The 15,063-nt window shown below is 39.2% G+C and overlaps 2 protein-coding genes across 11 annotated transcripts in view; one reads left to right on the forward strand and one right to left on the reverse strand.

Moving 5' to 3' along the window:
• The window catches only part of WRN (WRN RecQ like helicase), a 127,831-nt gene extending 125,677 nt beyond the window's left edge, over positions 1-2,154 (reverse strand). For 2 of the 4 annotated variants that reach the window (XM_082608824.1, XM_082608821.1), the window contains exons 1-2: positions 2,046-2,154; positions 1,631-1,751 (exon numbers count right to left, since the gene is read on the reverse strand). The gene's annotated coding sequence lies outside the window, so the exon portion shown is untranslated. The remainder of the gene's footprint in view (positions 1-1,630; positions 1,752-2,045) is intronic. The other 2 variants (XM_082608822.1, XM_082608823.1) reach the window with 2 other exon arrangements.
• Positions 2,155-2,257: 103 nt separating this feature from the next.
• PURG (purine rich element binding protein G) overlaps positions 2,258-15,063 on the forward strand; it is a 35,561-nt gene continuing 22,755 nt past the window's right edge. For 2 of the 7 annotated variants that reach the window (XM_082608379.1, XM_082608384.1), the window contains exons 1-2: positions 2,258-2,494; positions 2,811-3,689. In XM_082608379.1, the coding sequence (XP_082464505.1) occupies positions 2,817-3,689 (873 nt within the window). In that variant the 5' untranslated portion in view covers positions 2,258-2,494; positions 2,811-2,816. Of the gene's footprint in view, positions 2,495-2,810; positions 6,061-8,038; positions 10,465-11,716; positions 11,862-15,063 lie in introns of those variants that run through there. The other 5 variants (XM_082608382.1, XM_082608381.1, XM_082608383.1 and 2 more) reach the window with 5 other exon arrangements.

Genomic DNA, 15,063 nt, shown 5'->3' on the forward strand with positions numbered 1-15,063 from the left:
TCACCGCAACTAGAGAAAGCCCGTGCGCAGCAATGAAGACCCAACGCAGCCAAAAATAAATAAAATAAATTTTAAAAATTAAAATAAAAAGAGCTAAACATAGAATTATCATATGATCCAGCAAGTCGACTCCTAGGTACAGACCCAAAAAGAATTGGAAAAAGGGACTCAAGCAGATCCTTGTAAGCCAATGTTCAGTGCACCATTATTCACAATAACCAAAAGGGGGAAAAAACCCAACTGTCTGTCAAAAGATGAATGGATACACAAAATATAGTATATACACACACGAAACAGTATTCAGCTATAGAAAGAAATTAAGTGCTAATACATGGTACGACATGGATGAACCTTGAGAGCATTATGCTGAGTGAAATAAGTCCGATGCAAAAGGACCAATATTATATGATTCCACTTGTATATACTACCTAGAATAAGCAAATTCATAGAGAGTATATCAGAGGTTACCAGGGGCTGGGCAGAGGGAGCAATGGGGAGTTACTGCTTAATTAACCAGTTACAGAGTTTGCTTGGGGTGATGCAGAAGTTTTAGAAATAATGGTGACGGTTGTGTAACAGTGAGTGTAATTAATGTCACTGAATCGTACACTTAAAAAATAGTTAAATTAGCAAACTTTGTTATATATATTTTACAATTTTTTTTAAAGATCATTCAGATCATGGTGTTTCCCTGACAAACCTCTCCAGTAGCTTCCCACCTCCCTCAGAATGAAAACCCAAATTTTCAAAATTGCCTACAAGGTCCTACACAATCTGTCTGACTTTATCTTCTACAGTTCTCTATCTCACCCTGCTCTAACTTACTGGCCTCCTAGGCTGCTCTTCGGACACACCATGCAGGCTCCGTCAGAGCCTTTGCACTTTCCTTTCCCTCAAGTAGCCACAGGACTAGCTCTCTCACTTCCTTCAGGTCTTTACTCAAAAATTATCTTCTCAGCCAGGCCTTCCCTGACCACCTACTGTAAAACTGCAGCTCCCTACCCCCACCGACACTCTTCACCTTCTGATATACCAGGCTTTTGACTCATTGCCTATCTCTCTCCAAAATGCAAACTCCAAAAACGAGCGATTTGTTTGTTTTGTTCATTGATGGTATCCCCAGTACCTAGAGCAGCGCTCAATAAATATCTGTTGAATTAACAAAGGGAGACCACTGTTCAACGGCATGAAAATCTAAATGCCCTACCCATACCGACCTTCAGCTCCCTAAAAGTTAACGCACCGAACTATACAAAATCCTTAGTACTCTGACTTAAAGACCACTAAATTAACATCCTAAGTATTTTAATATCCTCCTCCATAGGGAGAATTTTTACATACTCAAACACATCCAGAAAACAAATTCAACCAGGGAAAACAAAAACAAAACAAACCATTAAGGATTCAATGCTTTGAACTCAAAAAATCCAACATAACTTGTTACACTACACAAAATGGGCTGGGTGCCTGGGAGGTGGAAAGAGAGAAGGAAGATGTCCATCTCTAAGGAACATCCCACACACAGCCCAGAGGCCTGCTCTGCCGGACTGAGCACCGCCAGTGTCGGAGAAGGCTAGAATGATACCTCAAGGGTCTGGAGGTGGAAGAAGGGTTGGGGAGGACACGTTACCGTGAGAAGAGTCAGTTCAACGGGACTTCTCCTTCAGCTGGACGACTTATGCAGCATCCCAACGGCATTGCCTGGAACCCAGTCACTCAGACTGGACTGACCAATTCAATCGACCTAATTCCTGCGGAGCGTCACGGCGCACACAGCATACGTCACTTCTGGGACACGGACCTTCCCACCCCTCCCTCCGGGGTCCGCCCGCCCCCAGTCCACCACTCCCAGAGCGCCGCGCTGCAGCCCCTCCCACCCTAGCCCGGCGGGCTACGCGAAACGCATGCGCGGAGGACTCCCGCCGCCGCTGAGCACTCCGGGAAGTGTAGTCTCCTTGTGGGTGCCGGTGGGCCGCCAGAGTCCTATGTCCCGGCGGAACCTGGAGAAGTCAGAACACTCTCGCCACCCGGGTTCTTATCCCCACCTTCACACCTGTCCGGTCACCTAGCGCTCACGCTCCGATTCCACGCGCTGGGCTTCCGTCAAGGCGGGCCCCAGGGGAGAGCGGATACCCGGTCTTCCCTTCAGCGGGCTGTGCTGGAGGAGGCGGGGCCCACTGCCCGCCTCCCACCGCCCCCCTCCCCGCCCCCCTCCCCGCCCCCCTCCCCGCCCCCCTCTCTCCCGCGGGCCGCGGGCCGGTGCCCGAACAGAGGCGGCGGCCCCCGCAGCAGCCGCAGGAGGGGCGGCGGCGGTGGGCGCCGCAGGCGATGCCCCTGCCCGGCTGCTCCGGCGTGGGGCAGTGCGAGCGGCGGCGGGGGAGCAGGCAGGGGGCGGCGGCTGCGGCGGCTGCAACAGAGGGGCCGAGAGCTGGAGGCGGCGGCGGCGGCGGCCTCGAAGGGCATCGGCGGAGGCGGTGATGGCAGCAGTGGTGATGTGAGTGTGTTCTGGCTGGGGCCCCGGGGGCTGTCCAGCCCGAGGCGGGCGGCCCGGCGGCGAGCGGGAGCGGGAGGCCAGGGGCGGCGGAGGGATGCTGTGTGCCCGGTGCGGAGCCGGGAGACGCCGCCCGCCGCCCGCCGCCGTCGCCGCCGCCGCGGACCGTCCTGGCGCTGCGGCGGCCGGCGCCGCGCAAAGAGCGGCCAGCTGTGGGGTTCCCGGGCAGAGGCTGGGGCAGCGCAGGCCGAGGGGCGTCTGTGATTGTTCTCAACACTCCTCCCCCACCCCACCCCGTGTGTCTGTTTGTCACTTGCAGCTGAAGATGGAAAGAGCCAGGCGAAGGGGAGGCGGCGGCGGCGGCGGCGGCCGTGGCCGCGGCGGCAAGAATGTAGGGGGCTCTGGCCTCAGCAAGAGTAGACTCTATCCCCAGGCCCAGCACTCCCACTACCCCCACTACGCGGCTTCAGCCACCCCTAACCAGGCTGGAGGCGCAGCCGAAATCCAGGAGCTGGCCTCCAAAAGGGTGGACATCCAGAAAAAGAGGTTTTACCTAGACGTGAAGCAAAGCTCCCGGGGCCGGTTCCTAAAGATAGCCGAAGTCTGGATAGGGAGAGGCCGGCAAGACAATATCAGAAAGAGTAAACTGACCCTCTCCCTGTCTGTGGCCGCGGAGCTGAAGGACTGTCTAGGGGACTTCATCGAGCACTATGCCCACCTGGGCCTGAAAGGCCACCGACAAGAGCATGGTCACGGCAAAGAGCAAAGCTCCAGGAGGAGACAGAAGCACGCAGCACCCTCCTCACCAGTCTCTGTGGGGTCCGAAGAGCACCCTCACAGTGTCCTCAAAACAGACTACATAGAGAGGGACAATAGGAAATACTATCTAGACCTAAAGGAAAATCAACGGGGTCGCTTCCTAAGGATAAGACAAACCATGATCCGGGGAACTGGCATGATAGGTTATTTTGGCCACACTTTGGGCCAAGAGCAGACTATCGTCCTCCCAGCACAAGGGATGATTGAGTTTCGGGATGCCTTGGTTCAGCTCATTGAAGACTATGGCGAAGGGGACATAGAAGAACGCAGAGGTGGAGACGATGACCCAGTCGAACTCCCAGAGGGGACTTCTTTCAGAGTGGACAATAAAAGGTTCTACTTTGATGTGGGCTCTAATAAATATGGAATTTTCCTGAAGGTAAGTGAGGTGAGGCCACCTTACCGTAATACTATTACTGTTCCATTCAAAGCTTGGACAAGGTTTGGGGAGAATTTTATCAAGTACGAAGAAGAGATGAGGAAAATTTTCAACAGCCATAAAGAAAAGAGGATGGATGGCAGAAGGGCCAGTGGTGAAGAGCAAGAATGCCTCGACTAGAATGAAATTGAACTCCATCAGGCAAAAGTTAAAATCATAAATTGGCTAAAAGTACTGATCCATAATCATTTGAAGAAATTTTTCCTCTTTTTTTGGCCCTTTGTTATGAGTAATACCTCTAGTAGTTATACTCCAAGGAGTCTGATTCTCATGTTATGTTATCCATAAAACACTATAATTCTTTTGGGAATTTCAACCTTCCCAGAGCTAAATAGTTTAGCTGCTTCAGCTGCTCCAGACTATTGAAGTATGCAAATCAGCACAGTGTGACATTCTGACCTTCTAGCTACCATAACTAAGATTAACATTGCACTATGACATAAGCCTAAAAAAAGATACATATACCTAATATGTAAGTGTGAATTTCTATTTAACAAGTTCCCCCAAAAAAGTATTCCATTCCTACTTCATTAAAAGCTGCTAGGATTACCTGTAGGACAGTTACCACAGAAACAGAAACTGACTTCTATTATAAATATATTTATTTACAAAAGTACGAGTAGAAATATATTAAATGTCCATTGGATAACTGAATATTAAACAGTACCATTAAAGGATCAAATCTTAGAGTTACTATAGTATTCTATAATTTCAAATTTTGTGGTGACCCTACAGTTTATACTTGCCATATCAATGCCATGAGAGAGTTTTAGTTGGTTATTCTAAGCTAGTTATAATCCCATCTTCACCTCTGATTATTGTACCATATATTATTATTGACTTTCCAAAGTTTCAGGAATTACTTTTATGTCACTGTTGCGTGGGAGGCTTTGCTATGGAAATCTTGATATTTTAGCTTTTCATGCTAATTTGAAGGTTGTGAGAGGTTCTTTCCCAAAATACATCATGGACTCAAGGTGTTATATTTTATGCTGCTGCTTTAACACTGTTTCAGAAGGGTTGGTGCACCAGTTACCTGATATAAAAATAATCTGTAATAATATTTTTTAGTAGCACTTTTGCAGTTGCTACCCTGAAGTCCATTTTAACACTTACAATATAAACCTGACTTTTAAAGGTGTTTTAATTCCAGGAAAAAAAAAAAGTTTTTCTCTAAAAAGCATTTAGAATAAATGTACAATTTCAGCCTGGAAAAATATAATTTGAAGATTGGTTATAAACATATTTGAAAGAATAATTCAGGCGTTTTTCCAAGGTGCTCTTTATGATACTTTACACAAGGTTTACTTTACACAAGACTCACCCACTTACTGGTATTAAAAATTACTTTCCAGGAAGTGCCAGAGCAATTTTTCAACACCTAAGCAATTTTTTATACAAGTGGATATAATGTATATGTGTACCAACCCACCCTGTATTAACTGACTGAAATTTTATCTGTTGAGCTGCATTTTATCTGAATGAAATTACTGTCTTTTATCTTGGCTTTATTCACCTCCCACACAATGAGTCCATATAATTATGTTTAAAAGCCAGACACTGATTTCAACCCCCAAATATAGCTCTCATTGATGAGAGCTGGCTGCATGGATTGAGTTCAGAATGTAGCTCTTTTTTTATATGCTATAAGTCATTCACAATTATTTTAACAGTTGTTTTCCCTCCAGACGTTTGTCCCCAAATACACTTAAGTAAGGTCACTGAGAAAACTTTATGATATGAATTAAGAAATTAATTTCACTGATTTACATTACTTAAGAACAAGCAATCAGTAACCTAGACGTACATACTGGTGTTGGCTTACTGATTGTATTTCCAGTTTCCTCAAGTAGTATGAAGGAATCTCCCCAGTTCATTATAATTGTGGGCCATCTGGATCACTGTGGACCAGCTGAAGGTTAGAAGATGGTGTTAGGACTAGAGTTAATAGCTCATGGCGGGTGTTGAGACTCTAAAAGTAGCAAGGATCTTTAAACAGTCCTCACTGTCAAATAACTATTCTAGGCTTGATAAAAAGTAGTTTTGGGGTGTATGAAGGGGTGGCGTACACTTGAATTACTGTACTACTGATTGCTTTGCTGCCATTGTAGTGCCTATTAATAATTAATAATCAACCTGTCAGATTTTGGCAAACTGGAGCTGTGAATATTCCAGTATTTGAGTGTTCCTATCACTATTGCTGTGACTGTATACTCTCTCTTAAAACCTTCCCTTCCAAAATATTTATATCTGTTAAGTCTAAATAACTTCCTTCTTGGTTTTTAGTCTGGTAAGGTTTGAGTGTGAGTGTGTATGTATATATATATATATATATATATATATATATATATATACATACATACACACACACATCTATGTGTGTATATATATATGTGTGTTATATATATATATACATACACATGATACAATGTCAGACTTAAATATCTTTAACTCATTGTATATAAATATTATTAGTTTAATTTTGCATTAATAATTTAAGTGAAAAATTGGTTAGGCAGCCAAATTGTCTACATTGTATGTATACTTCAGAGTTTTCACCATCTGAAAGCTACAAACTGGATAGATGCATTTGTAACGGCAGTTGAATATACTTTAGAATCATCAAGCCTTCTGCCAGTCCTTTTGTTTCATTTTTTTCAAAGTTAATGTTCACCGAAAAATGAAATGATGCTATGATTCTTTTTGATACTTAAAATTTCCAGTCATTCATTAGCCATAATCAAATAAGATCCAATCCAAAACTCTGGTATTAGGACAAGTACTGAGATGTATCTGATCAAATACGCTACTATTCTTATCTGTGCAATATACATTTTATTTATTGGCATTTGTAACATAAATGGAGCTGCAAGTGTACATGGTACTCTTCAAAATAATAGGATCCCTGCCTTGAAGACATAAAACTCTTAAGGCAACTGGATGTTAGAAGTCAAAAAGTGAGCATTAAAGTTAGTAACCAAAATTACTAGTTCACTATATAATTCTAAAACACTGATGATGTTTGCACATAATAATCCAAGCATAATGTGGTACAGGCTCAAAACTGTAATAATATAAGCTGATAGTATGAAATTTGGAAACGGGTCCCTCATAATCGTTGGCAGTGTGCTCCTACCAGTTGAAAGCAGCACTAATCTGTTGCTTATATGCAAAAGGTGCAATGTATTATAAAAGTATTAAACTTTGCCACATTTTATAATTTTCCTTGTTAAAGCCCCAAACTGCCATGTCCCTTAAACTTGAGTCAAACACAAGCTTATTTGCACTAAAGAGCATGGCCAAAAAATAAATGACAGAGTGGAAAAGCTAATTGGAACCTCTTGAAATAATTGGTTCTAATGGGAGAATTTCACATTTGTCTATTTGAAAGCTATATGGTCCAGGCAGACAATCTGTCAGTTCACTAATTTAATAATGCACTTTACCTTTTGTATATAAAAGATGTACATTTATGCCACTTGACCAGTGGGATGTGTTTCAATAACTATGTAGTTAGAATCTGTAGGGTGAGCTCTTGCATGCATATGTTTGTGTTGGAACTGCCGTAGTAACAAGTTTCCATTAAATCAGTGTAATGGAGAAGGGTAGAAAATGTTTCTGAAGCAAATCCCAATACATTTAACAAGGAATTTTAAAGTAGAGTTCATATTTGTATTCTTCAGGACTAGAATCAATAAAAAAAACTATTTCTAGCCCAGGTTAGTATTACAGTTGAGATTATATCTAATTGAGATTCCCCATAATACCCTGAAAATGAATTTTGGGAATTTGTGCAGACATAAAAATGTTTAACAATTCTGTTTCATTGTTGATGTGTGTTTAAATTAGTAATGAAAAGACAGTACATGATACTATATTAGAATTAAAAGTATGATTGGCTGATATGGCATCGTTAAGAAAACACCCAGACTAAAGAAAGTTCAAATTAAGGAAATGCAAAGAGCCTAAGAACAATTGCTAAAACAAATATGATATTATTTCAAAACTTGCAGAAGAACTAACTTTCACCAACCAAAAAGGGTATTAGGGGACTTAGTGTATCCTTCCATCCTGAAAACTTCCTAAGATATACCTTTGAAAACTAGATAATTGTTGCTTAATAATAGGTTGTATGTACTTTACTAACAACACTGTGTACTAACAATTCATCAAGAGTATACTATATTTACTGCATTCATTTTATATTTGTGGATAAGAATACATTATATATAGTGATCCTATCTTAATATAATCATGTATTTATATTGTAATTTTGCAAATATTTTCAGTACAATAAACATTTATCTGAGCTGCACAATTTGAAGAGGATGAACTTGGAATACACCCTCAGACGCTCAGTTTTAATAAGCAGCTACCAATGAAAGTTGATGTATGTATTATCATTCCTTTAGAATTTGTTTTACGGTTTATTTTAATACTTAAGTAAATAGGACTTAATTGCAAATTTGAAGTAGTGTTCTGGGAATCATTTTTTCATAAGTGTGAGGTTTTGTTTTTTCCTGCTTATTTCCAAATGTCTTTCACTGGAACTATTTGTAAAATCTTATTCCAAGCTTCATGTAAGAGCTTTGCTTAGTCATCACATAGTTTGAAGTTTCTCTTTTACCAAAACACCAAACATCTTTGGCAGGATAAAATCTAAAGTAAACCACAAAGATAATTTAAAATTGATTCTATGCCAACAGAATAATACAGGTATAATATTTATCACTGCCAAATAAGATTCTTAAAATCTTTCTGGAGTTTCCTTAAAGATTTCTTGAATTTCATAGAGAAATATTGGCTCATGGCTAGCCCATTAGAGGAAGAGAGTAGGGATGTTAGTATGCTGTTGAGACAATCCGTAGTCCACAATACTGTAGCAGTGAGGTACAGGGAAAGTATGTTTTTCCCAATTTCACGTCTTGTGAAAATTGAGTTTTTTGTTTTTGTTTTTTTTTTTGCGGTACGCGGGCCTCTCACTGTTGTGGCCTCTCCCGTTGCGGAGCACAGGCTCTGGACGCTCAGGCTCAGCGGCCATGGCTCACGGGCCCAGCCGCTCCGCGGCATGTGGGATCCTCCCGGACCAGGGCACGAACCCGTATCCCCTGCATCGGCAGGCGGACTCTCAACCACTGCGCCACCAGGGAAGCCCGAAAATTGAGTTTTTAGGTCACAGTTACTCTGTCATACCCAAATTTATGTAGAAAAACAATTTATGTGTTAGTATATTTTCTTGTATAATGTTAAAAAATTAATCTTTTTTTCCTTAATTTGACATGATTTTTTAAGTAATTTAAATTTATTTAGTCAATATTTTTGAATAAGGAAAACATGCATATAGTACAAAATTTAAATGGGCCAGATGGGTAGACACTGAAATGTAGCAACTAGTGTTACCAATTTCTTGTGTCTCCTTCTGGAGTTACTGTGCATATACAAGCATATGTATTATATATACAGATATTCTTCTTAAACATACAGTTGAAAACATATCGTATACACTCTCCTGTACCCAGTAGTATCAATTTTAGATCTGTCATTATAAGTGAATTTTTTCCCCTTTTACCTAGATACCATACTTGATCTAGTTACCATAGATCAATTAAATGCATAGATAGTTACATTTAATTTGAACTGTTTATGACACCAAGGGAACCTCAAGGAAATTTCAAATGACTCCCATTGGAATTTACTCAAAATGCAAATATATGTATATATCAATTTTTAAATGTATAAATATTCAGTTTCCCGTCCCTATTTGAAACCACTCTGCCCTCCAAGCTCCCTCTCTTCCTTCCCTCAAAAAAGTATTGGTCTTTTTCCTGAGGTAATACAGTTCAGGATGTTAAGTTATTTACCCAAAGTGTATTTTAGATTAACTGTGTCCCCAAATGAAAAACACCCATGTTTAAAAGCTTTAATAAATTATCACTGTTAGTCAGTTTTTACTATTTCTGTTACTATTATTTTTATCCAAAGACCTTGCCATTGTAAGAGTAAATCAGCACTAGAACCATAGCAAAAGGTTATGATCCTGCTGAAATCTTTAGATTTATTAACACGAGGGTTTATATTTATAAAGAGAAAAAGTATAGTTATTAATGAATAATTCATTTAACATTTAGTCAAATCCAAGACTAAACAAAGGGTTAACGCTACTTCTGATTATTTAAAGCATTGATTCCCCATTGAGGAACCCAGAGTCCGTCAGATTTCCTTGGGACCAAAAGGTACTAAGATGATTTGGGAAAAGATTAAAAACGTAAGGGCTATGAGGTTACAAGTACAACTAAACCATCTCTGTTTTCTGCTGTAAGAATATAAAATAGCAAATATAATTGTTTGAAAATGAAATTAGCATAATTACTATTCCTGAAAATATAAACAAAGTTGCTTTAATAGTTCCCCAACCCCTCCCCCTCAAAAGTCACAGTTCTCTTTTTATTCACATCAAGGAGGCACTTTAATGTCACTTTTCTAATAACCACCAAGAAAAAATTATCTGAAAAATTAAAGGTCCCATACTTGAACCCTGAAGGATCCTATATAGTTATGAATTAAAGCAACCAATTACGAGTATGTGGGTTGAGAAAGAATTTCTCAAATTAACGAGTATGTGGGTTGGTGTGTGTAAACTCTATGAAAATGTTAAAAGGTTTAAAAATTAAAGCATTGGTTTCAACTTTAGAATAATATCTCCATAACTGATGGCATGATTTTCTGTTTGTAACATGGAAAAAGTGTTGTTAGAAAACAAGATTCTCTTAAACATTTATTTTTAAAGCATAAAAGAGTTTGCTTCTTTTATTTTAGTGATGAATAACTCATTATCCTTTGCAGAATCTGTAACATTGGTAAAGATCACCAGGTATTTACTTGTTGAAGCTTAAAATGGTTTATAGGTATTGTTCCTTATTTAAAAAGAGGGATCAAAAGGAAGGTAATTCACCTTCAGGAAGAGTTTTGCTTAAATTTAGGCTAAAAAATATTAATAATTTTCCATCCTTAATCAAGGAGTTTCCCATGTTGGCGCTTTCTGGTAAATTGTTTTCCAAACTTCACCTTCTTTGGAATATCCCTTGTGAGAAATTGCATAGTCTCACTGAGGCCAGTGGCATCTACCAATAAATAAAAGCTTATTGGTAATGAATTAGTGCTGCTACGGTGAGGTTAGTTTGTAATGTGAATATGAAGAAAATACTCATTTAAGTGGAATATACGGTTCCTTCTTTAGTGTTGACTTTTTTCTAAGATTGAATAGGCATTGCCTGTACTTTTATTTTACCCCTTTATACTTAGTTTCTGTGTTATTCTATTCCAAGTATTCATTGTTCCCAGGAAATATTAGGAGTAAAGAAAAGAGAAAGTAATCCCTAAGAAAAGTGTTCATAGTATTTAAAAGCTAGAGCCGCTCAAAATGTAAAATTGGAGGGAAAGTGCTTTTGTTGGCTTTAGTCTTTATCAGAATAACGGTATAAATCTGATTACTTTATTTGATCTGATTAGAGGCCAAATGTCTTTATCTGAGACCCCTATATTTGGAAATATTCAGTATTTTATTTTTCTTAGAACAAATGATTCTGTAGGATAATACTCTTCTTCAGGATTTTATTTATGATTTGTTGTGGATTTGATGAAGTTGTTGCCTAGAGGCGGCAAATATAAAAGAAGAAATAGAGAAGAGAAAGGTGGTGGCTGATTATTTTGCTTGCTTATAACAAAAGAAATCAATCTAATAGAAATGAGATAAATAAGTCATTCTCAAAACTAAATCCCTGTTTATTTAACCTTTAAAAGAGCCTTTGAGAAAGAATAATAAGACCTAATTCTGCCAGTGTATGGCCTGACCCTGAGCAAATCCTTTCACTTTTGTTTGGTGGTTTCCTTATATGAAACATGAACAAGATTGTACTAGAAGCTAGGGTTTCCTCCTACTCTAAACTTCTTAAATTCTGTATTAACAGAATGTGAAAGAAAAAACAGAAGAATAATACCCGGATTAGAAAGTGTGAGTAAGAGATTCTCTCTTTATATTAAAAACAACTATAATAATGCACCAACCTGTGATGATGCCCAAAAGAGCATGCAGAAGTGTCAGTTTTATAACAGATAGGTATCTCTCTAGCCACACAATAAAATTTTGTTCCTAGTCCTAAGACCAATACTTACTATATAACTATCCTATGCTTTAATTTTTTTTTTTTTTTTTTTTTTTTTTTTGCTATACGCGGGCCTCTCACTGTTGTGGCCCCTCCCGTTGCAGAGCACAGGCTCCGTATGCGCAGGCTCAGCGGCCATGGCTCACGGGCCCAGCCGCTCCGCGGCATGTGGGATCTTCCCAGACCGGGGCACGAACCCGTGTCCCCTGCATCGGCAGGCGGACTCTCAACCACTGCGCCACCAGGGAAGCCCTATGCTTTAATTTTTTTAAGAAATATTTTTATTATCTATATGAAGTCTAATTTTTTGGAAGTATCATCACTTGTTTTATACACTTGTTTTATAATCATTTTCTATATTGCACGTGACAAAAGAATTTTTAAAGTTAACATCACTTTGTGAAATGCCATTGTTCCTGAAATAACCATAAATTACATTGCTAAACAATACACTGCAACTGTCATTGCATTGGTCCCCGAGAATCAGGTCCTTCCTTTGACCCCAATTTCCTTTGTCCTATTGAAGATCCTATGTTACAAATCACGACATTTAACAAAGAAAATCAAGAACGCTGAACTTCGAACAATATAGTTTTGCTATAGAGGACCCTACTAGGGTGTGCAAAGATAAAACATAATAAGTCTGTTTGTTTATTTGTTTGTTTTTAGCCTTGAGAAACTACAGAGGTTGATGATTAGAGGGGAGGAAAAGCATCACACAGGTTTTTGTCTCAGAGGCATTTATTTAGGCATCCCAGTCCTCCAGTCATTGGTGCCACCACCACTGTCAACAGAGGGGATTTTAAAAGAGTGACACCTTTCTCCCTAAACCTGTCTTTTGGATGCCTATTTCTTTATCAAAGACAGTGTTCACGGGCAAGGAAAGCATATTTTGAAGTGCATGTATACGTGTGTTTTGTCAATTTCAAAAAAATAATAATAATATCTGTGCACATAAAATTTGATTGCAGAAACGTTTACTAAAACAGTCTTTAGCCTGGTGGTGGTTCACACTAGCCATCTGATCAACAAATTCTATAGAGTGAATTGGCTGTTGTAGAAGTTTTTTTCCTCTCTTCTCTTTCTCCTCAAATAGCAGATCGATTTTAGGTTCTTGATTGCTTCTTCTTCAGTGTAGTCTGAAATCTAAGTGGGATGGGAGGGAATACTTTAGTTTGGCAGTTCTTTACCCTGGCCATTTTGTAGAAATTTTCCTCAGTTTCCCATTTCAAACACTCCAAGCAACCTTACCAAAAGAACACACCTAAGTGACAAAATTACCCAGCAAATAAAACAACAGAATCATGAGATAATGACTTAGGAATACAAGACACCTAGTGTGTACACACCTAGTGTGTATCACACCTAGTGTGATAACTTTACTTATCATTTGCTAATTTACTTCAGAAACCGTATTTTATTTCTAGGTCTTTCAGACTAGCAGTGTGATTTATACCAATGATTGTCAGTCTAGAAATTTCAATAGGGTAAAATAGTCTGAAGGTTCAGTTGAGTTATTATGGGATTTTATCTATCACTGTTGAGTAAATTCCCCCAAAAGGGTAAACCATGCTATCATCAGGGGTAAAAATAGAATTCTAAAACTCCATCACTCATAACTAACCTCCGTCCCTGTTTTTTCCTCCCTTCTGTACACTGTACCCTGTTGAAAGTGGTTGAGAACACTGATTTCTCCCACTACTACCGTAGCCCCACTCCATCCTATTTATTTGTTCAGATGACTATTGAAACACTATAAAGAAAGACTAAAGCTGATCTTTGAAAATTTATAAATTGCCCTATGAACTACACTTTGGGCTCTAAGAAAGGGCTCCTGCTTCACTTTACTTAACTAATTTCAACACTCTTAACTGTACTTCTGTATAACAGTTTAAGATGAGTAGAAAACATTTCGCTTAGGATGATATGGCCTAAAAGGGCAGTTACTCCTACTTTTCAGTACATAGTAGGTCTTCAGAAAATATTTTGACTAGCATGATTGACACGTCATTTCAGAAATGAATTTAGCCTCTAGGAAAATTGCACCATGACCATTTTTAAATAGAAGGTGGTAACAAAAGGAAGAGTCAATCAAGATTTATCAGTACTAATAACTATTACTTATTGAATACCTACCATGTTCTAGGCTTTGTTGGACCCCTTATATCTACTATCTCTAATCTTCGTTATTATCCCCATTTTAATATACTTTTCCAGAGGTTCAGAAATTGGTTCAGTGTTTCAGAATATAATATATTTGAATCCTTACTGACACCAAGCCAAAGATTGTGCTCAGTTAGACCAGACCTGCCTCTGAGACTTACTCTGAAATTTAACTCCCAACCAATAAAGCACAGTCTACCCCAGCCACCACTGTAAATAAATCTGCCTCTGATTACTGGGATGTATGGTGCTAATAAATCCAATTTATTTGATTTTTGGTATAGCTTACAGTTTGAACCTCTAATCCCAACCAACTATTTCAAGTAAGTGTGAATAATTTTTTAAAGGGATCAGATGATGAGAATATAGATGATTATCCCAATTCTACCCTAAGGGCATAGAAGAGACAAATTACTGTTCACAGTGGGTCTACAAGTTAATTTTTCATGAAGCGAAGTCAACTGGTTATGTTTAAAAAAATCTTATCAATATTGGTGAGAGTTTTACTGGGTGATTATTTTTTTTTTTTTGCAACTTTTTCTGCCATCCTACTCCTGCGTTATTCCATTCATTTTCATATTTTAATTACCACGTTTCCTCTTTTTTTTTTTTCCTTATCTCCAGAGGGATAAATTGTGATGACTGCCCTGTTTACAGATCCACATTTTTCTCCATTACTCTAGGGCTTTGGATTTCAAACTTTAGGGGAATTAAGAATCAGCTAGAGGGTTTGTTAAACCAGATTGCTGGCCCCTACCCCCAGAGTTTCTGTTCGTTAGTTATGGGGAGTGAAGAGAGGACCAAGAATTTTTGTTTCTGATACATTCCCAGGTGACCCCATGCTGCTGATCTGGGGACCACACTTTAAGAACCAATACTCTAGGCTGATGTGATTTTACCTTAGCTACAAAAGATAGTAAAGAGAAACTTGGGTCAAAACAACTGTAGCATCTTGGTAGGAAAAAGATTCAGTGCTACTCATTCTGCTT

This window comes from Mesoplodon mirus (assembly GCF_964341445.2).
Source record: "Mesoplodon mirus genome assembly, chromosome: 20".
NCBI classification, from domain to species: domain Eukaryota; kingdom Metazoa; phylum Chordata; class Mammalia; order Artiodactyla; family Ziphiidae; genus Mesoplodon; species Mesoplodon mirus.